We start from the raw sequence: 24,679 nt of genomic DNA on the forward strand, positions 1-24,679 counted from the left end.
TCAAGCACAGATTCTCAGCCCAAAATAGGCCTATCTTCTTTTTGCCCTCTGCATAAGCCATGAGGACTTCTGCTAATATGCCTCTGATCCACAGCCTTCTTAACTAAATGATACCAATCTTTTTCCTGATAACTCCCAACATGTTTGCTCTGCTTCTAATTTCCCTGAGCCTTGTGTGTGCAGTATATATTTTAATTAATTTTAATCAATTAGATACAATTTTTTAGTCTTTGAAGTTAAGGGATTTTTAAGTTGTTTAACCAGAATTCTAACTTAAGTCTTACTCTAAAATTTTTGCTCTAATATATAAAACTGCCTTTCAGTATTCAATAAATACTGTTGATTAACATAAGACACCAGACTTTATAAAATCAGAACAATGCTTTACATTTAATTGATTTATCTTAGTTTGGTTAGAACAAAACAGAATCTTACATGGCATTAAATTTTTAAAATTTTATTTAAATAAATTTCTTAGAAAATTCCCTCAAAAGGAACACAGATCCATTTTCCAATAAGGATAATTAGTTTCTCCAAAAGTAATTACTCACTCTCTGCATCTCTAATCAAACTACACAAAATCATCCTTCAGGGTAACGCTATTTCTAAAATTGTAAGCCTACAGTAATGGCTTCAACATCTAGAAATTCACCCCAAGGACCATTCCAGGAAAAAGATACTAAAAGCTCAGGTTTATAAATTATTCTGATATTGTTCTACATTAAAATAGGCTGTATCACAGCAAATTTACACAATTTATAAAAAATACACTATTTCTAGACTAGACTTCAACAATCACGACAGGTACAGTTACTTGGGGTTTATAATGCAGACTCTTCTTGCATTAAAGTGCTCTTACTTATCTTTTTATTTCTAAATAACATGTAATGTAAAAAATCAAATCAAGTCTTGAATTACCCTTAATAATTTGTGGGAACAATTTTTTTGTGTGTGTGCCGGGGGTTGAACTCAGGACCTTGTGCTTACAAGGCAGGCAGTGGTACCACTCAGCTAAATCCCCAGCCCTTGTGGAGACAATTTTTGTTTTTGTTTTTTTCAGTACTGGGGATTGAACCTAGGGCCCTTGCACTGGGCTACATCCCCAGTTCTTTTTTTTATTTTTTATTTTGAGACAGGGTCTCCCTAAGCCACTAAGTTGCCCAGACTGGGCTCAAACTTGCAAACCTCCTGCCTCAGCCTCCCAGAGGGGTCAGCTTTTAATATAAAAAATAAAGAATGTTCTTGTTATGTAAACTCTTTAATGGTTGCTTAATTCTAGGTAAACAAGAGAGGACAGGCTGGGAAAACCAAGCTGTTCCTAGGATTTCTATCATAGGACAGTATTTGTCTCTCTCACTTTTCCTGTCCAGTCCTTCATCAACACAAACTGGCAGACTTCCTAGGGCAATGCAGAAATCCAGACAAGAGAAGGAAGCACACTCAAATAATAGAAGGCAGGCTATAGGAGATAGACAATGTCAAACATCAAGTGGGAGAAAAGAAGGAATTATCAGCCACTTTGTTCAAGGGAAACCAAAACAGATCATTTTAAAGGTAGAAATATAAGGGGGAAGAAGAAAGAAAAGAAAATAGAGAAGAAAGAAAAAGTAAGAAAGAGAGAAAGAAAAAGAGAAAGGAAAAGAAAGGAACGAAGAAAGGCAGGAAGGAAGAATGGACCTTTTACTTCTTTGTAACAAGGTTCCTTTCAATAAACACAGAGGAGAGCTGTAGTTAATTTGGAAATTTGCTTCAGAGGAACAAATATAACTTAGCAAAATACTACAAAGAGATGATATAAGACTCTCCAATTGAAAAATGTTAATCAAGAGATATAATTACAGGCTTTGAGAAAAGAAAAAAAAATTAGAACTATAAACTTGAAGCAGTTATGAGTTATTCTTCTCCAAGAATACACAGATTATTAAAAGCAATAGAAATTCCAATGTTTAATTATAAAAATGATGAATGAGGCATGTGCACTTAAATCTCCTTAATTACATGGCCTTGACCTTATACTATGAAAAACAATAAAATGATCACATTTAACAATAGGTTCTAGAAAATGAACAAAGTAGCCCGTTGATGATGCCCTTTCACATCAGGGACAATCATCTGCACATACATACATAGTGTATCCCCCCCTCTACTCCTTCTCTTCCTCTACTCTTGCTCTAATAGCTCCCAAATCTAGATGCCTCAATGCTTGAAATCACATCTTTTTTTTTTTTTTTTTGTACCAGGGATCAAACTCAGGACCTTGCACTTGTGAGGCAGGCGGCGAAATCACTGAGCTAAACTCCCGGCCCGAAATCACATCTTTGGAAGACAAAGAGTTTCAGATTTAATGCAGCCCTTGTAACTCAGTATTTTCCCCCCAAATGCAGGATGTTTGTAAAGTCTGAAGCTATTCAGACTGGCAGTGTGATTCTATTTCTTTGTTTACATTTTTTCATGATAGAAATAATATTTAAAAAATGGACACCTAGATGGGTCACGAGATTGGAAAGGAGTAAAAGAGGATACAGAACCTGAGAAAAACTATTACACAATCTTGAGTACCACTTGTTTTGTTATGAAAACATTATAAATCCTTTGTCTATGAGATCTAGACACTTAAAAATGAATACTTAGTTTCAACAAAAATAAATTAAAGTTGTAACATATTTAAACAAAGTAAATGACATTTTTGTCAAGGCTAAAATCTTTTGCAAGATAAAAGGTAATTTACTAAAAAAAATGAATTCATTATTTTATCAATTCTGATAACATCTGAATAGTCTATCCAAATTTGTTAAATAAAATCCGTACCTCATACTCTTTTCTGCAAACTTTGGAGATATCATTCTTTGAAGATGCCTAAAAGCCAAGAAATTTCTCCATTAATTTATTATACATGCTATTTAGCACAGGACAAGAACAAAAATTAGTATATGTTAATTGCTGGTGTAATATTCTTTATTTCATCAAAGCAAACCTTATACTCAAATACTTAAAAGTTTCTAAAATATAACAAATTTCAAGCAATATCTTTTTTTTTTTTTTGGTACCAGGGATTGAACTCAGGACGTTGTGCTTGTGAGGCAGGCAGCAGCACCACTGAGCTAAATCCCCGGCCCTCAGGCCGTATCTTTTAAAAAATCAATAGGACCTATTCAATATGCTAGAGCTTCACTCTAACTTTTATGGTTTTAATCTCACATAATAATAACATGGTTCTTCTGTTATTTAGGAAACTAGATGACTTTGAAGGCAATGTAAATCAGAGGACTTTTTTTTTTAAACTAAATTCTGCTCTAGCAAATTTTCTTGTGAAGCTTTGTCACAGCAAATTTTCTTCTGAAGGTCTGCCAGGGCACTTACATTTTGTTTTTTCTTTAACCCTTCATATTCAAAGCTTTTATAGTGAATGTACTGGCCTCATTCCCTCAGAAAAGTGCTATTTATAATGGAGAGGATAACTAAAGAAGGGATGAGTACCATGTCAGGCATTTAACAAAGGTTACTTTTATGGAATTTTCATAACAAGTTTATGGAGAAGATATTATGCCCTCTACAGATTAGGAAACTGGTGCTCAGAGAAACAGCAAGTTATTTACTACACTTGAATAAAACAAGCCAAAACAAATCTGCTGATAGGTGGTTATTCTTTCACATGATATCAGCTTCCACTTAAAGTTCCAGAGACATAGGCTCTGGGTCCCTTGTTCATTTCTTCCTATTGTATCACCTAGGCCCATGTAATTTAGAACAAGCCAGCTGATGAGGATGAAGAACATAAGAAGCAGAATGGGCTGGCAAATGCTTTGTCTCACTAGACCTATTACAGTTCAAATTTTCTACAACTCAGTTTCACTTCAATACATACAGATAGCAGCAGATAGCTAGGCCAAAAGTGTTCTGCCCAAAGAGTGTTGTTCAGGCTATAATACACTAGTTTGTGTAACACCACATCTCCAATACTCCTGTCCAAAGACCAATCTCTAGAAAAAAAACTTGAGAAGGCTTCTCAGTTGTTGTGATTTTTGATTCATTTAAATAATCATCTAAACAACTTATCTAACTTTTCTCAGATAAGTCTACTTCCACCACTTTGAGTAGAGAAGCTAAGAGGCTGGTTTTCCATTCTGAGGTACCACTATGAATATATGCAGTAAGGAAGAACTCAGGGGCCTAACTAGAATTGGACTAGAGAAGAAAAGCCATAACTCACTGTAGGAGTCACACTTCCTTTAGGAGCAGGTAGGAGATATGAGAACATGCCAGGATAAAGTCTCAGAGAGAAGGGAAGATGAAAATGACATAAACCAACTCTATCAACTGCTCTCATCTAAGCATATTCAAAGCATATTTATTTACTTGGAGTCAGTCTGCAATGACTCAGCCTGACTACAGAACAAAGTATGGAAGGTCTTGATTCCTATAAAATTCTTTCTTTGCATGGCAGAGAGAGGGAAAGGTAAGAAAATAAATACGCTGCTGGGTATCTACCCTGAAGAATTACAAGAATCCTACCACAGTGATATATGTGCACCCATGTTCATAGAAGTACAATTGTAATAGCTAAAACTTGGAACAAGCCCAATTGCCCATCAACTGGAGACTGGATAAAGAAAATGTGGGTTTTTAAAAAATAAAATGGAATACTACTCAGCCATAAAAAATGAGAAATTAGAGACATTTATAGCTAAATGGATGCACATTGAAGCGATACTCTTAAGTGAAATAAATAGGACACACATGTGTAAACACCAAATAGTTTCTCTAGTGTGAGAAACTGAAAGTATAAATAAGGACTAAAAGGTATAATAGATAATGTGAAATAGGAAGGAAAGGGGAAAGGAAAGAAGGGAATAGAATTAATATGAGAAAATGAAAAAATGGAAACAAAGTCTTTGTAAATAGGGAGGGATGGAGGGGTTGAAGGGAGGGCAAGGGAATGGGGAAAAATAAGAACCAAGAGAGATCATGTAAAGATACAAATTTCCAATGATAAATGTCATTATATTGTATAACCAAAATGTACCAATAAAATTAATTTAAAAAAAAAGAAAATAAATACAAGACAGCTGAGGGTCTTACCTGCAGTAGCCATAACTAAAAAAGCAACAATTCTAAAAGGAAATGGTCTATGCAAGAAATGCTTAATTTGCAGTTTCTGTGGGTCATCTCTCCAAAGCTATGAAGTAGGCAAGGCCTAAAAGATTAGCACATCTGAAACCCAAACTGTATTTCATGATGCTTAAAAAGCCCAATTGCCCATTGTTACCTGCTTGCATGCCTGTCGACACTCCAAGGCAATCGCCAGCTCACAGCAGCCTAAGCCAACCCAGCCGTCAGACTTCTTAAACACACCTTAAAAACAAAATGTCCAAAATTTTGGTAGTAAGTAGTGACAGAGACAAATAACACATCAAACTGTTCCACAGATACCACTAAAAGATGTCCACAGGAAAACTAGCTCGGATAGCAGGGCCTCAAAATTATTAAGACCTTCTCTTCATCCTTACTCCCAATGCTATCATCGCTAGTCCTTAAGCCCCCCACAGCATACTTATCGGGTCCTTTGTGTTTCTTCTCTTTTCTTTACTTCCCTTTAACTCTCTTTAAGTAATTCTAACTTTTATGGAGGTTAGTATCTCTATCAGAGGACATATAGAGTAAGAAATTTATGCTTTAACTATCAGACTATGAATCAGAGGCAAAGTTTCTAATTTAACTTAATAAGCAAACAAAAAAAAGAGCACAAGTGCTATTGTGTTCAAAATATTAAATATGAAGAAGAGCATAAAAACTATGATCCTGTTTTAAAACTAACACTTAGGGATTGGGGGGATGGCTCAGTGGTAGAGTGCTTGTCCAGCATGTGCATGGCCCTGTGTTTGATCCCCACCAACAAAACAACCCCAAAAAAGCACCCCTTCATACTTAGAAAACATGCAGGAACAATTTTTGTGTTGAGTCAAGCCTTGCTTTGATGGGCTCATTTAATCACAGAGCAAAATTACTATGTACTCTTTTGGTTCAATTTATGCACAGCAGTGATTTAAACAAATTACTGTGAAATCAAAAGATAATACATAAAAAACCTTTTAATATGTTTTTAGATCCCTTCTGCAACCATAAATGTTAACAAATGACTCCTAGTATAAAATTAGGAGATATAAGAAATAATTATAAAAAGAGATGAAATAATCATGCAAAGAGAAAAGACAAGCTTGAAGGGATGTGCATATTCCTTGCTTCCTTTAAAAAATGCTTTATGCTACTTCCACATAATTTACAGATCTGCAAATCCAAATCTGCATTAGGTTGTTATTTACATTTGGAAGACATGGTAAGGATTCAAGGTAATAGGGAATACAGTTCTCTAAATGGAGCTAGGACTTAATATGACAAATAGAAGTGTTCTTCTAAAAAACAAAGCAAAATGAATGAAAGGAAAAAATGGTTTATAGACATACAAATTTCTCAAAATTGTCCCCTAAGTTGATTAAATATAAAACACCTCCACTATAAAAATTGACTAAAAAGACTACATATAAGCTTCTTTATCTCTTTATATTTTAAGAGTACCAAGACCAACAGACTCCCATCTAGCCCAATACCCTAGCAGTTTCCTCTGAATCTCTGTTGCTTACTCTTCAGAATCTCTCATGTGTTAAACAGAATTGTGAATAGAAACCACATAAGTCCATAAACTCTGAGCTATTATACATAATGGAGTATGCTGCTATTTCCATGTATCCAGTGGCCTTAGGAAATATTAAATTATTCAACAAGCTTTTACATTTACTGAGTCCCTACTAAGTACAATATATTCTATTTAGTGCTGTGTCAACTACAAAATTATGAAATAGATAAAACATATGACTCATTTTATTATTGAGATTACAGTTGGGTAGGAACTGTGTGTGAGCACATGTGTGTGTGTTTGTGTGTGTGTAAATTCCAGGACACTAGGTAGAAAGATTATTAGAAGAGGCAAGGAAGTGGGTAATTCCAGGAAGGCAACACCCAATTTGTTTGAAATGTAAACTTCCAACATGTTTTAAAATTCAGAGACACATAAGGTACATTCCTTTTTTACGGCACTGGCTTTAAAGCAGGACTGGAAAATAAGCTTTAATTCTAGAAGACCAAGAATGCCAGGCTAGGGAGTCTGGCTTTTATTCCAATGGATATCCTCTGAGGGATTCTTTCTGAAGGGGCCAGGGAAGATGAACATAACATGTTGAAATGGCAAACATAAGTTTATTATAATATTCTATTTTACAATGACCTGAATAAGGAATAAAGACAGATGCAAAGTTTTGCAAGAGGACAGTCAATGAAGCTAGAAGAAAAAGGAATCAAAGATAACTTGCAAGTTTCCAGTTTAGTGTCATTCTCAGTAGGGGCAGTTATGTGTTTGATTTTGGATTTGCACTTCGGATGCCACCTGGATACACAAATTCAGGTAGAGAGGTCTATAAGTAACAAAAAACAAATAAGATTTCAGAGTTCCCTTTCTAGAGCTAATCTGATAACCATTCTGAAAGGAATGAGACTATGAGGGTGAGGGTAGAGGAAGAAGGGACACCGCACACGGGAAGAACTACAGTCCTACGGCAGCTAAGAGGAGAAAGGTAAGAGAGAATAAGATCCTAAGGCCAAGCTGAAGTCGTAAGGAGGGTCAATAAAAGACAATAAAATCAAAGACAGTAAATACTGCGAAAAAGCCATAAGATCTGGGAATCAGATCTCAGCGATCTTTCAAAGACTCAGGAGAATGGGCAAAATAGATGCAAGAGAACAAAGTTAAGGAATGAACTTAGATGAGAATAAATTAAAAATGTATTTAAAAATTTGAGGGTAGGGCGAGGGATTTAGCTCAGTGGTTCTGCCACCTGCCCTGCAAGCCCAAGGACCAGAGTTCAATCTCCGGTACAAAAAAAAAAAAAAAAATTGAGGGTTGGAAGAGAAGAACAAAAATTCTAAAATACAAATTAGCTTGCAGAACTATGACACAGATTTTACATCCATAAAATAAGTTTTTAAAATTAAAATGTTAAATATTACATTGCTATTGCTTACCTGGCAAAGATGAATTCATACAACTCCAAATTTCAACCTGAAATTGTAATCACCAAAAAACCTTATGTAGATAACCAGTTTCTATAGATGATAATTTATTTCTAAAGTACAGTTACTGTAATTTGGTTATGGCTGGTCCATACAATCAGTGTTCTAGGTTAAATACACATCGTTCGGTAAAAATAAAAATTAAAAAAGCAAGATACGAAAACATTGCTTATTCTTTTCCTATTTTCTCATCTAAAAGTACTAGGGACCAATCTGGTTACTCAGGATACTGATTCCAAGCACAGAGACAAAAGTATCTCACACACTGACGTAAGGAAAATATGTTAGTCAGACCTGTTTGGCTGTCAGCTTTTTTCTCTTCCACAGAATTTCCCTTCCACAGCTTTCATGCAAGCTCAGGCTTTCTTGGCCTGACCCATGAGCACCCAAACACTGAGGTTAGCTCAAGCCCTGAAAACATGTTAAATTACCTGATTCTGACAGGCAAGCAATATATCTATGGTATGTCAGAAAATGGAAAGATGAGAATACTATGTTATATATTTTGCCCTTATCCCAGATTCAACTTTTCAAAATAAAAATACATACAAATTTAGTTATTACAGTTTTCATAAAATTAGTCAAAACAATTCCAAATTCCAAATAAAATATTATAGTAAAATCTGAACATTGGAATACATTCATATTTAAGATTGCTTTTTGACCTACATCCTCAGATAGATAAAAAGAAGACAATATTCTATCTAGCAATTTGTGTGAAGATTGTTTAAAAATACTGTATGTTGTTAAATCTAACATTTTACATGGACCACAAATCCCAAACACATTTAAAAAGCTGCTAAATCTAAAAGTAACATATTAGATGGTTTCATTTAGAAAAAAGCTTCCCTAGTTAAGTAAGACTTACCATTGTTTCCGGGCAATAATCTGGGGCTCGTTGTAATAGGTGTTTCAGTCGGGATTCACTTTTTGAGGAGAAAATCTATTTGACAAAAAAAAAGTGTGATTTTTTTTCCTATAAAAAATCAAGAAGGGGTAAAATTTATTATCCTCGAGATTTATCAATTATATAGAGTATTTTCCAACTTCTTTTATAAATGAAAACTCTTTAGAAGGATTTGAATTAAGATGAGGTAATGTTTCTTAAAAGGTTGGTTAGTTTGGCAAATAATCAAGATAGTCCAAATACAGCAAACACATCTTTTTCTATGAGCCAAAGGTGGAAAAAACTGAATCCACTGAACTTGGGGCTGGACAAAGAGAGAAAGAAAAAGGAAGAAAAAATCTTAAATATATCTAAACTGTTCTATACATTGTTTTTAGTCAAATGACAATTTAAAAATAAACTATGCCATACCCTTGATATTGGTAAAGATGAGATTGGTGAATAGCATTATGGTATATAAGCTCTCCATAAAATGCCATAAAATAGAAACAAAGCTATCTTTTAATACAGATGCTGAGGAACTCACAAGGTTCTCATCTGGCTAAATAATTCACTGCTGAGAAAGAAATTAATGCAATCACAATCTGATGTCTCAGTAAATTATAAATCAGTACATGTATCAAACCTATCTTCACAGTTACCTATAAATAGTTGAGACTAAAATCCATAAATGCTAAGGACAACAACAAAGGATTTATCTCCAGTTAGCTTATTTAGTAACCATATTTTTACCAAAACTATCAACTATAATCAGGAAGTAAAAAGAGTTAGAATATCACCATTTCGCAAGCTCTAGTGAACTAATGCATTTAGGCAATTATCAGCAATAATCGTTAACATCATAAGAAGAAACAACTAGATACAATACCCTTTATGGGAAAGACTTGCCAAACACGCAAAACAAAAATGAAACCTCACTTCACTCTAATGAAGTCTCTAGATCTGTCTCAAAGGGTAAAAGCTGCCAGTTATGTGTAGCTTTTGCATTTAAACTTAAATCAATTAAAATTAAATAAAATGGTCTCCTTAGTCACATTTCAAGTGTTCACTTGGCACAAGTGGCTAGAGGCTAACACATACATATAGAATATTTTCATCACTGTAGAAAGTACTATTAGACAGCTCTTCTATAAATCTAGCTACAAATTACTAAGAAATATAGAGGAAAGAAGGATACATTAAACAACACTGATACATTAAACTGAGCTGGGCACAATGGTGTATGCCTATAATCCCAACTGCTTAGGAGGCTGAGGCAGGAGGAGGACTACAAGTTTAAGGCCAGGATGGGCAACTGTTTGAGTCAGCTTTTCTGTTTCTGGGACAAAATACCTGACATCTGCAACTTAAAGAAGAAAAAGTTTATTTTGGCTTTTGGGTTCAGAGAGTTCAGTCCATTATCAGCTGGCTGCAAGGCAGAAACACCACGGCAGAAAAACCTGGTGGAGGAACACTGTTCAACCCTTTTCAGCCGGGAAACAGAGCACAGGGGGTGAGCCAGAAAGAAAAAGAGATACACCCTCCAAAGGCACGACCCCAGTGACCTACCTCTAATTGGGCCCCACCTTATTAGAGCACATTCAGCTATGAACATCAATGGATTGATTCACTGATACATATATTGCCCCTATGACCCAATCACCTCTCCAGGAGTCTCTTAATCCAGTCAACTTGACAAGATTAACTGGCACAGTGATTTAGTTAGATCCTGTCTCAAAATAAAAAAGGGCTGGGGATGTAGGTCAATGGTACAGCTTGCTTATGGTACAGCATATGCAAGGCCCTGGATTTAACCCTCATTACCACAAAAGCAAAACAAAACACAAAAGGGCTCTGAACAGCAAAGTCTGGACAGGGAGACTCTACAGTATAATTGACCAAATTTATTCACTAAATAGAGAAACTTACAAATCAAAAGATATTTAATTGCAAATTGCTTAACTGGTTGTTACACACAGATACAAACTCACCTATATCTTGATCAAAACTAAAAGCAAGCCTTATGAAATAATTAATAAATGCGAATAATAACTAGATACTATTATTACATTTCCAAAGAAGTGATAATGGTATTGAGGCAAGTGTGTGTGTGTGTGTCTGTGTGTGTGTGTGTGTGTGTGTGTGTGTGTTTCAGGGGGTATTAAATCCAGGGCCCTCATTTATGATAGGCATGGTCTCATTTTCACCACCAAGCTACACTCTCAGCCCTATTATTATTATTATTTCTTAGCCCTATTATTTTTCATGAGTCCTCAGAATTTACAGATACAAACTGAAACTTTATAGATCAAATGATATGACAATTGAGATTTGCCTCAATATAACGGGCAAATAGAGGAGAGGGAATGAAAACAGGAGGGGGGTATAAGTGATACACAGTTAAATGTTAAAGCTGAAAAGGAGGGTTCACTATACTTTTTTCCCTACCTTTATATATATTTGAAATTTTCTATTATAATCAATAAAAGAAAGAGTAATAAATGGGTAAAAGGACAACAATGTAAGAAAGAATAGAAAGAGAGAAAGAAAGAAATATGACAATTGTAGTAGAATGAGAACAAGCATAGAGAAAGCTGTGTTTTCAAACTCATCCCAGTATCAATTTTCTGTCTCCTCAAAAATCAACAAAAAAGCAAAACCTTTTAAGCACTTCAAACAGGTTAGAACAATAGAAAAACACATGAAACTGAGATCTCAAATAATATACTCTGAGTAACTGGGCAACCAACTTGGCCTCAGAGGAGGTGGTTACGTCCTCGTGGCTAAGAGTATGGACCATGTTATCAGACAGTTTTGGCTGAGTCCTTGCGCCTCAAATCACTGACCTGGGGGCCTTATCAAGTTATGTAACATTTCTCGACCTCAATTTCTGTAACTATAAAATGCAGATGACATTACCTATTTCAACAGCTGGGTGTGAGAATTAAATGAAATAAAGTATTTAAAGAAGTACAGCACAGGGCTTGGCACATAGAGAAAAAACTGAATTTCACTCCTAGGTTCCAGTTTTCTAGAGAGCTAATGAGAAAAATTAAGAATTTAGATAATCAGTCCCTTCTGTCTCTAAATTATGATTCTATAAAGTAGAATGAATTAAACTGAGAAATATAATTATCAAGAATACATTTAGCAAAAAAAAAAGAATACATTTAGTTTAAAAAATCAGTATGTATGCATTTTCAGATAATAATGTAGACTTGAATATTCATACTGAACCAGTAATCATATCTTTTAAAAAGGATGAATATATACTATCATTATACAAATCACTTTAGAACAAAAAAAATCCATAACCCAGCTTCTATCCACTCAAGCCAGAAATAATCAGATCACAGAGCTCAAAATCCTAAATTTGATTTTCTTTTTACTCATACATATTTTCTCCCTCTTTCATAATTCATTTCCCCTATTGTCAAGGAAGCAAACCACTCATCTTCAGACAAATCTTCATTTTCTGCCCTAACTTCTCTAACTTTTTCCTCTTTTTTGCATTCACTTCTTCACTAGTCAACTTGCAAACATTCACTGATCAACTTCTATGACCGAGGGCGTAAGTACAATAGACGAATACAACATAGTGTCCCTATATTCAGACTTTATAACAATCAGGAACATAAAATGTACATAAAAATTGAATACATTTTTATATCTGAATTTTTTTAATTTAAAAAACTTAATGCTAAGCACTGTGTACAGGCCTGTAATGCCAACTACAGGCTGAGGCAGGAGGATTCCAAGATCAAGGGCTACCTAAACAAGTTAGCAAGACCTTGTCTCAAAATAAAAAACAAAAAGGGCTGGAGTTGGGGTGAGAGGTTCAACATGGTTGACTAGAGGAGTCATACCAGAGATGCAGAGAAGATTCACTGAAAATACAGGTATTCTGAAGCAGAGGAGGTACTTTCACACTGAAAAGGAAAATGATTCTGAAAGATGATAATATGTAGATCAAACCAAATATCTGAATCATTGAACAGAGGAAGCAGTGCCCCACACTTCCCCTCTGGGGAGGAGCCACTTTGAGAGTATACAAATAACCCACAGGAACTAACAAGTGCTGCGGAGTCCTGGGACAGACTGCACATATCCGCTCCTTCTCCCCATCACCCTCTCACCCCAACATCGGGGAAAGCTGCATCCCTGTGGCACCCTCTCCAGTGCTCACCTTGGGTGAGGAAAGCCCTGCCCACCCCAGATGGAGAGGATAAATACAGCAAACAGCACCAGCTGAGCCCACTGGCCTTAGCAGGGCCCCACCATGGACCACATCCCTGGATATAGCGGAAGGAACAAGACTGATCAGTTGTTCCAGAAGGAGCTCTTCCTTATTGTTTCCACAAACACCAGAAAATCCTGAGTTAGCAGGAAATCCTGAACTGCTATCATCATCATGCTTGGGAGGAAGAGTTTCTAACCCAAGCTTGGGAACTGTGTCAGATTCTGCTTGCTAGCAGGAAAGGTGAATTCTTAAGACAGCATCAATTTGGAATATGAGTGCAAAGAAAAAGATGGGACAGGCTGGGGCAGAGAACTACTGGCAACAAAATAGGTGGAAAATATCTGAAGCAAGGAAAGAAGGATGGGACAAGAAAAAAAAGTGAAAATAGAAGGAAAAAATGGAAACAAAGCTTTTGTACACAGGGAGGGGAAGGGATTTTAGGGGAGAAGGGGAAGGGGAAAAAAGAGGCAGGATGTATCATGTACAGGTACAAATTCCCTATGATAAGTGTTATCATTATGTATGCCTAAAATGTACCAATAAATGTTTTGCTATTTAAAAAAAGAAGAAAAAAAAGCACAGAGGTTTTCCCAGCACAAAGGCAACTGGAAGGCATAGGACATTGGCAGAAGGTAAAGAAGAGCTGGATCAGAAAAATTATTTCACAGCCTCTTCTTTTCAAATTAATTACGGTGATCAGACAGTGGGACAGAGACAAAAGACTATAGTTAGTCATGCCAGAAGGACACAGAAAGGGGGAAATACGTGTGGTTACATGAAGACCAACCAGAACTAAGGCAAGAAGGGAATCATACGGACAATCACACTTTGTGGCATAGTGGAGATGTGGGAATTTCATGTATCTTCTCTTGTTGAATGTCTAATCTGGATTTCTACCATATTGGTTGTTGTTACTTTTCTTTTTCTTTGATGTAGCTGTTATTTTCTTTCTTGTCTACTCCCTATCTCTTTTCTTCAATTCTAGTGTCTCTATCAACAGTATTTTATTTTTTGCTTGTTTCTCCCACTTTTCAAATTCTTTTCAAGTTTTCCCCCCATATTCTGCTTTCTATCTTTTATCTTCTCTCATATTAACTGTCTGTCCATTATATCTCACTGTTTTTGTTCTTCCTTATTTTGCTTACCTCCTTGTTTTGCCCTGCCTCTTCTCCACCTTACAGGTTCACAAATATACCAAGAGATTCTGACAACCTCGAAGCTTTCCTCAGTCCCATATTTACACCTCTCTGCTCCTACATCCCATCCTGCCCCCACAAATAACTTCTTAAAACCCTCCACACTAACCCTTTATTTCAACTATAAAAGACTTCCAACAGAAACTGATCCCTATCTAATTTTTTTACCTATTATTTCTCCTATCTACCTCTCCTCCTGCTAACTTATACCCCTCTTTCACCCATCTCTCCATCTCTTCCCTTCTCCTCCTATATTACAGTCTAACTGCTAATAGCAATATAGCACAGGTTGTAAAGGGTACTGATTAAAGGTGAAAGTGTAAATGCAAGTTGATGTATGATCAGATCTGCTGATGCTGTTATAACCAGCAGTAATTTTCTTCTCACAACAAAGTGATAGGGTCCAAACCATTTAAATTAAATAACTGAAGGGTGAGCACTACTTTTGGACAAATGAAGCCAAAAACACACCACTGGAAGGCAGAATATAACTTAAAAAATCTTCATATTAACTACAATCTCTCTTCACTCTAGTTGATCTCAATCCCCAGAACACACACACCCCACAAACATGGGAAAACAAAGCAACAAAAGGTGCCCAAGGTTTCCCAATTCTCTCAAAGTAGATCAGAGAGCACCACTGGAGAGGAAAGCAAGTATTAGGTAGCAGAGATTCATGAACTGATTAAAGAAGAGGTAAAGAAACTTGGTGAATTAAAAGAGAACATGACCCTAAATTTCATGGAACTATCATACAAACTGATATGGATATGAGAGACACAAATTAAAAAATGGAAGCACAGCAGACAGAAATTCAGGAAATAACAAATTGTACAGAATTCATAAATTGTAGAAATGTGAAGAGAAGGTTTCTTTCTTTTTTTTGTACCGGGGATTGAACTCAGGACCTTGCATTTGCCAGGTAGGCGCCGTAGGCGCCGCCACAGCTGAGCTATATCCCCGGCCCCAAGGTTTCTAAAATAAGTCAAAATGGTAAATTAAAACAAATTATTCAGAGATGTTTTAAACATAATGAGAGAACAAGAAAAAGTCATCCAACAACTACTAGGTGATTCTAAAAAGACCAATCTGAAGGTAACTGGAGTTAGAGAAACTAGAAGACAGCACACATATTAAAAATCTGTTTACAGAAATCATAATAAAAAAACTTTCACAAGTATGAGGAAAGATTTCAACAAACAGGCAAACGAGGCTTAGAGAACAGCAACTAATTAAATGAAAAAAGAAGTTCCCCACAACACATCTTAGTCAAAATCCCAGATGTCCCAACTAAAAGACAAAATCTTAAAAGCTGTCAGAGAAAAGCAAAAAGTCACGTATAAATGAAAGCCCATTAGAATTACAGCAGATTTTTCAACATAAACTTTAAAGGCTAGGAGTGCCTGGAGTGAAGTATTTCAAGCCCTAAAAGCAAACAACTTCCAACAGAAATTAATACAGCCTATAAATTTTTCTTTCAAGATAGATGGAGAAATAAGGATATTCCGTGAAAAACAAAAATTAAAGAGATACATGAACACCAAACCAGAAGACAAAAAATACTCAACAATATCCTAGACAGAGACCACAAAGCCAGCAAAGCCATAAATTCAGATGGAATGAACTCATCAAACAAGGCAAACAGATAAAAAACAACAATGAGAGAGAGAGAGAGAGAGAGGTCATCAAAAGAATGCAATGACAGGAATAAATCAATACCTTCCAATAATACCTGTCAACATTAATTAACTCAACTCCCCAATTAAGACACACATTCACAGACTGGGTCAAAAAACAAAATCGAACCATCTCTTACATTCAAGAAACTAATCCAAAAAGACATTCACAGATTAAAAATCAAATAGAAAACAATATTTCATGCACCAAGGCCCCAAAAGTAAGCAAGGGCTGTAATTTTACTTTCAGACAAAAGTAAACTTCAAGCTAAAACTTATCAGAAGAGGTAAATAAGGTCAATACATACTAGTTAAGGGAACAATCTAACAGGAATAGATCACACTTATAAATATATATGCATCAAATACTGCAGCACCTAACTTCATAAAACAAATACTCCTGGACATAAAAGATTGAATAGACAACAATACAATCATAGTGGGTGACCTCAACACCCAGATTTCACAAAAGGACAGATCAATTAAACAAAAAAATCACAAAGAAATATCAGAGCTGAACCACACCTTCGAACAAATACACTTAACAGATATCTACCATGTTCTACCCTACTGCAACACGTATACATTCTTCTCAGCAACACAGGCACTTTCTCCAAAACTGACCACATATCAATCCACAAAGCCTGCTTAAATAAATACAAGCAAAATCACCCTATACTTACTATCAGACCAGTGTGCACTGAAACTAGAAATCAATCAGAGAAGAAACCACAGCAAATTTATAAATACCTGAAAACTTTATACTATTGGACACCCAAAGGGGTCACAGAAAAAAACAAGGAAGGAATTAAACAATTTTTAGAATCAAACAACAATATCAGTACAACATCCTAGAGTCCATGGAACACAGTGAAAGTAGTCCTAAGAGGGAGGTTTATTGCAATCAATTCTCACATTAGTAAAATAGACCAAACTCAAATAAATCACCTATTGATGAACTGCAAGATACCTGAAAAACAACAATAATTCAAGCCTATACCTCGTTTAAAGAGGAAAATCATAAAGATCAGAGTGGAAATTGATAAAATTCAGACTTTAAAAAAATACAAGGAATCAAATCAAAGAGCTGGTTCTTTGAAAGGATAAACAAGATAAACCCTTAGCCAAACTTATTAAAAGAAAGAGAAAAATGACTCACATTAATGAAATTAGAAATGAAAAAGGTGAAATCACAACAGACACTGTTGAAATTTAGAAGATATTTGGTAACTAGCATGAAAAATTGTACTCCAACAAACTGGAAAATCTTCAGTAAATCAGCAGGTTCCTGGATTCATATAAATCATCAAAACTAAACCAAGAAGATAATAATCTTGAACAATCCAACAACAAGCAATGAAATGGGGCAGAAAAAACAAAAAACAAAACAATAATAACAACAACAAAAGATGAAACCTACCAGTTAAGAAAAGCCTAGGACCTGAAGAATTCATTGCTGAATTCTGTAAGACCTTTACGGGAGTGACAATAAGAATATTCTTCAAACTCTTCAATGAAATAAAAAGGGAAGGAGTCCTTCTAAACTCATTTCTGGATGCCATTATCCCTTTGATCCAAAATCAGACAAAGATCCAACTAAAAAAGAAAACTATAGGCCAATCTTCTTCTTTTTTTTTTTTTTTTTTTTTTTTTTTTTGGTACCAAGGTTTGAACTCGGGTCCTTGCACTTCTGAGGCAGGCAGCAGAACCACTGAGCTAAATCCCTGGCCCTAGGCCAATCTTCTTAATGAACACAGATGCAAAAATTCTCAACAAGATACTGGCAAACAGACGCAACAAATCATCAAAAAGATCATACATTTTGACCAAGTAGATTTCATCCTAGGGTTGCAAGGATGGCCCAACATTATTCAATATACCACATAAACAGATGCAGGGAGAGCTGGGGATTTAGCTCAGTGGCGCGATGCCTGTGTTGCAAGTGCAAGGTCCTGAGTTCAATCCCCAGTACTGGGAAAAAAAAAACAGATGCAGGGACAAAAAACCACATGATCCTATAAATAGATATAGAAAAAGCTTTTGACAAAATCCAACACCCATTCATGATTTAAAAAAACAAAAAACTTAGGCGGGCTAGTGCGCCCTGCTCAGTCAGGCTTATTCCGCCCACTTTTGACCAGGAGACCTAGCCGGTGAGGACCCACGGGCACGCCCACCAGCCGGTGAGGATCCCCGGGCACACGCACTAGCCTCCAGCTTGGCCGTGCATGCGTGCAGAGAAGGCACGGGCTGAGTGCGCCCTGCTCAGTCCGGATCGCTCCGTCCACTTTCGACCAGGAGACCTAGCCAGAGACCTAGCCAGTGAGGACCCCTGGGCATGCCCAGCAGCCTCCGCTTGGCCACGCGAGCACCTGCAACAACAGCCCAACAGCCCCCGCCCACCCCCCCCCCCCCCCCGCTCTTCGCTGGATCCACACTACAGAGTCACAGAGGCACAGGGGAGCATAAAGGCTACTGTCCTGAGCTGCAGAAGTGAACAACAGAGAGAGGGCCTCTCTCAGGCTCCCTGATGAAAAGTGAAGTCCACTGGAAAAGTGAAGAGAACCTCTGCAAACAAAGGCACACCAGACCACCATGCTTGGTAAGCTGGAGGGATCATCACCTCCCATCAGAACCTGGACTATCTTCAAAGGAAAGGCAGCTGGAACCTTCAGTAGAACCTTGCAGAGTTCAACCCTGCAGGAGGACAGGGAGCTCAACTTGGGACTTGCAGCCAGAAATCTGCCTGAATCTCAAGAATCTGTGACTGGCTTACTGAGACTCATTGACTTACATTTGCACACTGCTGCCCATGTTGTCTCTTGTGATAGCAGAGACATACCTTAAAGGAGGCCCTTCATTTTTATCTTCTGTTATGTTCAAAATTACCACTATTTTTGTTGCTCTTATTTTTAATTTTTTTCTTCTTTGCTACACGTTTAAATTTTTTTCCTTTTTTCTTTCTTTTCTCTTTTCTTTCTCTCTTACTCACTCCCTTGCTGTCCCACATTGTTCATCATCTGCCTTTGTGTTCCTCTTCTGTCCCTAATTCGTATTTCTTCTTTATCTTTCTTTTCTTATCTTTCCTTCTCTTGCCTGTGCCCTCTGGCCTCACTGCTAACCTTCCCCTAGCCTTCTACTCACACCTATCCCTCCCTCCCCAACTCCTTCTAACTCCCCATCCCAGTGTAAAGTTGCTATATTGAAGAGTTTATTCACTATAAACATATGTTGGGTTGGTCCTTGATTTTCATTTAATTCACACAGTTAAAGGTGATAGACTAATAACTACCACAAATTGTCATTTTCTAAGAGGTACTTGATGCTACTGTGTTGCTGATTGTATCACTTGGGCTAAAGTGTTGTGATTGATCTAATCAGTTGTCCTTCCTGGTATAATGAAAATGAGCCTCAGACCCATTACAAACTCAAAATCTGAAGTCCAGGTATATCTGGAAGACACCCCTGAGAAGCAATCATTCCATAAGTATTCTAAACACATCAACGAAGATATTTAAAATAAGCAACTTCAAAGTATCGACCCAAGAATTAAACCAAGCACAGTACCAAAAACAAAAATGAGAAGATATTTAAGTAAGGCAAAAATAAAGACTTCCACACCACAAAAGCCAAATTCTGGGGGAAACAAGGTAGAAAAGTCTGATAATCAACCACCTGGACACCCTGAACTGATAGCACAGGAAGTAACAAAACAGATGAATGAGGCTCTAGAAAAATTCAAAGCAGAAATAATCTCCCAGATAACTACAGAGATGGTGAGCAGAGTAAAAGGCATGATTAGAGGCTCTAGAACAGAAACAGATAAAAAAACAGATGAGCTCAGAAACATGCTGGAAGCCATGAATGCCCAGCATAAGAAAGAAATGGAAACCATGATCGTTCAACATAAGAAAGGAATGGAATCCATGAAACAGATTCAAACAGATATTCAGGAGATTAAAAACTCCACTGAAAGCATGCAGAACACAGTAAGGGAATGTGAAGATAGAATATCAGATATAGAAGACAGGATTGCGGTTAAGGACCATGAAAGCAGAGATCTCTCCAAAATAGTAAGAGGCCATGAGAAATCAATCCAGCAGCTGCTAGATGATGCAAAGAAGAATAACATAAGACTGAGAGGAGTCCACAAAAAAACAGGAGAAAGTACAATTGACATTAAAAAACTGTTCACAGAATAGTAGAAAACTTCCCAGACAGAGGTAGAGAATTGGACATACAGATAAGTGAGGCATATAGAACTCCAACTAGCCATGATCAAAAAAACCTACACATAGACATATAATAGTTAAGATCCCAGAAACCCCAAAGAAGAACAAAATCCTACAGGCAGTTAGAGAAAACAAATCACCTACAAAGGAAAGCCCATCAGAATCACGGCAGACTTCTCAACATAAACCCTCAAATCAAGGAGAGCCTGGAGTGAAGTATTTCAAACCCTAAAAGAAAATAACTTCCAACCTAGACTGTTGTATCCTGAAAAATTATCTTTCAAAATCGATCAGGAAATTAGATACTTCCACTGCAAAGAACACCTGAGAAATTTTATGAACACCAAACCAGCACTCCATAAATTCTAAGCAACATCCTAGAAAAACACAATGAAGGTCACAACTCCATGAGGCCCAACAGAGGGAAGCTACCAGGCAAGGTAAGAAACTAAAAGGAAAGGGGAAAAAATAAGAAATAAAAGAGCCAACAACAGTAAAACATCAGGACAAGGATGAGTCAATATCTATCAATTATAACTCTCAATGTTAATGGCCTCAATTCACCAATCAAAAGAAATAGACTGACAGAATGGATTAAGAAGCAAACTCCAGCAATATGCTGTATACAAGAAGCACACCTAAATCAAAAAGAAATTCACAGACTGAAAGTAAAAGGATGTAAAACAGTTCTCCACATGACAGGAACCCAGAAACAAGCAGGGGTAGCAACCTTATTTGCAGACAAAGTAGATTTCAAACCAAAACTAATTAAGAGAGACAAAGATGGTCTCTACATCCTTGTGAAGGGAACAATCCAAGAGGAAGAGATGACAATCCTAAATATATATGCACCAAATACAAATGCCCCCAATTATACAAAACAAATATTAATGGATATGAAAAATCAAATAAGCACTAATACAATTGTAGTGGGGGATTTCAATACGACACTATCAGAAATAGACAGATCATCCAGACAAAAAATGAACAACGAAATTTTAGAACTGAACCAAGCTATTGAACAAATGGACTTAACAGATGTTTACAGAGTCTTTCAACCCACAAAATCAGAATACATATTCTTTTTGGCTGCACACAGGTCATTCTCCAAAAGAGAACACATGCTAGTTCATGGGACATGCCTACATAAATGTAAAAGAATTGAAGTTACCCTCTGTATATTATCAGACCATAGTGCAATAAAATTGGAGGTCAACATCATAAGAAACTGCAAAACTCCCACAAACACATGGAAATTGAATAACACCCTCCTGAACAACCAATGGGTCACAGAGGAAATTAAAGAAGAAATTAGACAGTTTCTACAAGTAAATGATAATGCCAGTACAACATACAGTAATCTATGGGACACAATGAAAGTAGTTCTATGAGGGAAATTCATAGCAGTGAATGTCCATATTAGGAAAACAGAGAGAACTCAGATAAATAACCTAATGCAGAACCTCAAACTCCTAGAAAAAGAACATAACAAACCCAAGCTCGTACAAGAAAGGAAATTATAAAGATCAGAGCAGAAATCAATGCAATGGAGACTAAGAGAATGATACAAAAAATTAATGCATCAAAGGGTTGGTTTTTCAAAATAAATAAAATAGACAAACCTTTAGCCAACCTTATCAAAAAAAGGAAAGAAAAGGCTCAAACCCATGCAATTAAGAACGAAAAAGGTGAAGTCACAACAGAACAAGCAGAAATCCAGAGGATCATCAATACATACTTCGAGAACCTGTACTCTAATAAAATGGAAAACATGGAAGAAATGGACAGATTCCTAGGTACATACGAACTGCCAAAGTTAAATGAAGATATAGAAATTCTTAACACCCCAATTAAAATGAGTGAAATTGAAAATGTAATAAAAAATTTACCAATGAAGAGAAGCCCAGATCCTGATGGCTTCACTGCTGAATTCTACAAGATATTTAAAGAAGAACTAATGCCATTACCCTTTAAACTCATCAAAGAAATTGAAAGGGAAGCAAGGCTTCCAAATTCACTCCTGGAAGCAAGTGTGACTTTGATTCCAAAACCAAGGAAAGACTCAACCCAAAAAGAGAACTACAGGCCCATCTCCCTAATGAACAGGGATGCAAAAATCCTCAACAAGATACTGGCAAACAGAATACAGAGGGTCATCAAGAAGATCATACACCCTGACCAAGTCAGATTTATCCCAGGGATGCCAGGATGGTTCAACATTCGTAAATCAATAAATGTAATACACCGTATTAACAGAGTCAAGAACAAAATCCATATGATCATCTCAATATATGCAGAAAAGGCATTTGACAAAATCTAACACCCATTCATGATAAAAAACCCTGCAGAAAATTGGAACAGAAGGTCTTTATCTCAACCTGATTAAGGCTATCTATGAAAAACCAACAGCCAACATCATACTAAATGGTCAAAAACTGAAAACTTTCACGCTAACAACAGGAACAAGACAAGGATGCCCACTATCACCACTCCTGTTCAATATAGTTCTGGAAATATTAGCCACAGCAATTAGAAAAGAGAAAGAAATAAAAGGAATAAAGATAGGAAAGGAAGAAGTTAAACTCTCATTATTTGCTGATGATATGATACTTTACATAGAAGAACCAAAGAACTCTGCCAAAAGACTTCTCGACCTAATTGACAGATGCAGTAGAGTAGCTGGATATAAAGTCAACACTCAACAAACAATAGCCTTCTTATACACAAATAGCAGACTCACTGAGAGGGAAATTCTGGAAACAATTCCTATTACAATAGCATCCAAAAAAATGAAATATCTAGGAATCAACCTAACAAAGGAAGCAAAAGACCTCTACACTGAAAACTACAGCACTCTGAAAAAGGAGATTGAGGAGGATATAAGAAAACAGAAAGATATCCCTTGTTCTTGGGTAGGAAGAACCAATATACTGAAAATGGCCATACTTCCAAAACTACTATATAGATTTAATGCAATGCCAACTGAAATTTCAACAATATACTTCGCAGAACTAGAGAAAACAATTCAGAAATTCATTTGGAACCAGAAGAGACCTAGAATAGCAAAAGCAATTCTAGGCAACAGAGACATGGCTGGGGGTATCATGATCCCCAACTTGAAACTATATTACAAAGCTACTGTGATAAAAACAGCACAATACTGGCAAAGAAACAGACCCGAGGATCAGTGGAATAGATTAGAAGATGCAGAAACAACTTCAGACATACTCAGCCACCTCATCTTTGACAAAGGAACCAACCACCCTCAGTGGAGGAAAGATAGCCTATTTAAAAAATGGTGTTGGAAAAACTGGATTTCAACCTGCCAAAGATTAAAACTAGACCCATACCTATCACCATGCACTAAACTAAGATCAAAGTGGATTGAAGATCTAAATATTAAGACAGAAACACTAAACTTCCTGGAAGATAAGTTAGGTAGAAATCTTGAAGACATTGGCATAGGAAAAGACTTTATGAACAAAACTTCAGTAGCATGGTAACTAGCACAAAGAATTAACAACTGGGATCTCATCTCATTAAAAAGCTTCTGCACTTAAAGAGAAACCACCAACAGAGCTAAGAGACAACCTACAATGTGGGAAAAAATTTTTAGCAGCTGTACCTCAGACAAAGGTCAACTGTCTACAATATATAAAGAACTGAAAAACATCAGACCCCCCAAATTCAAAGACCCAATTCAAAAATGGGCATCTGAAATGAACAGACATTTCTTAGACAAAGAAGTAAAAGCAGCAAATAGATATATGAAAAAATGTTCAACATCACTGGTCATTTGAGAGATGCAGATGAAAACAACACTGAAATTCCACCTCATGCCAGAAAGAATGGCTGGTATCAAGAAATCAACCAATAACAAATGCTGGCAGGGATGTGGGGAGAAAGGAACCCTTCTCCATTGTTGGTGGGAGTGCAGACTGGTGCAACCACTGTGGAAATCAGTATGGAGATACCTTAAAAAACTAGGGCTAAAGATCCCATTTGACCCAGGTATTCCCCTACTGGGTATCTTCCCCAAAGAATTAAAAGAATCATACCACAGCGATAAATGTGCACCCATGTTTATAGCAGCACAGTTTGTAATAGCTAAAGCTTGGAAACAGCCCAAGTGCCCATCAACTGGAAACTGGATAAAGAAGATGTGGTTTTTCAATAAAATGGAGTACTACTCAGCCATAAAGAAAAACTAAAGACATTTATAGCTAAATGGATGCAAATTGAGGACATACTCTTAAGTGAAATAAATAGGACACACATGTAAATACCAAATAGTTTCTCTAGTGTGAGACACTGAAAGTGCAAATAAG

General features: G+C 36.5%; 1 protein-coding gene across 4 annotated transcripts in view; it reads right to left on the reverse strand.

The window, feature by feature from the left end:
- Reck (reversion inducing cysteine rich protein with kazal motifs) overlaps positions 1 to 24,679 on the reverse strand; it is a 104,792-nt gene that overhangs the window by 44,600 nt on the left and 35,513 nt on the right. For all 4 annotated transcript variants that reach the window (XM_021248494.2, XM_087183709.1, XM_004870117.3 and 1 more), the window contains exons 3-6: positions 8,990 to 9,064; positions 8,074 to 8,110; positions 5,267 to 5,352; positions 2,809 to 2,856 (exon numbers count right to left, since the gene is read on the reverse strand). In XM_021248494.2, coding sequence (XP_021104153.1) covers positions 2,809 to 2,856; positions 5,267 to 5,352; positions 8,074 to 8,110; positions 8,990 to 9,064 — 246 coding nt within the window. The remainder of the gene's footprint in view (positions 1 to 2,808; positions 2,857 to 5,266; positions 5,353 to 8,073; positions 8,111 to 8,989; positions 9,065 to 24,679) is intronic.

Source organism: Heterocephalus glaber, unplaced genomic scaffold (assembly GCF_053883595.1).
Source record: "Heterocephalus glaber isolate CG9 unplaced genomic scaffold, H.glaber_assembly_v1.0 deba00001481, whole genome shotgun sequence".
Taxonomy (NCBI): domain Eukaryota; kingdom Metazoa; phylum Chordata; class Mammalia; order Rodentia; family Bathyergidae; genus Heterocephalus; species Heterocephalus glaber.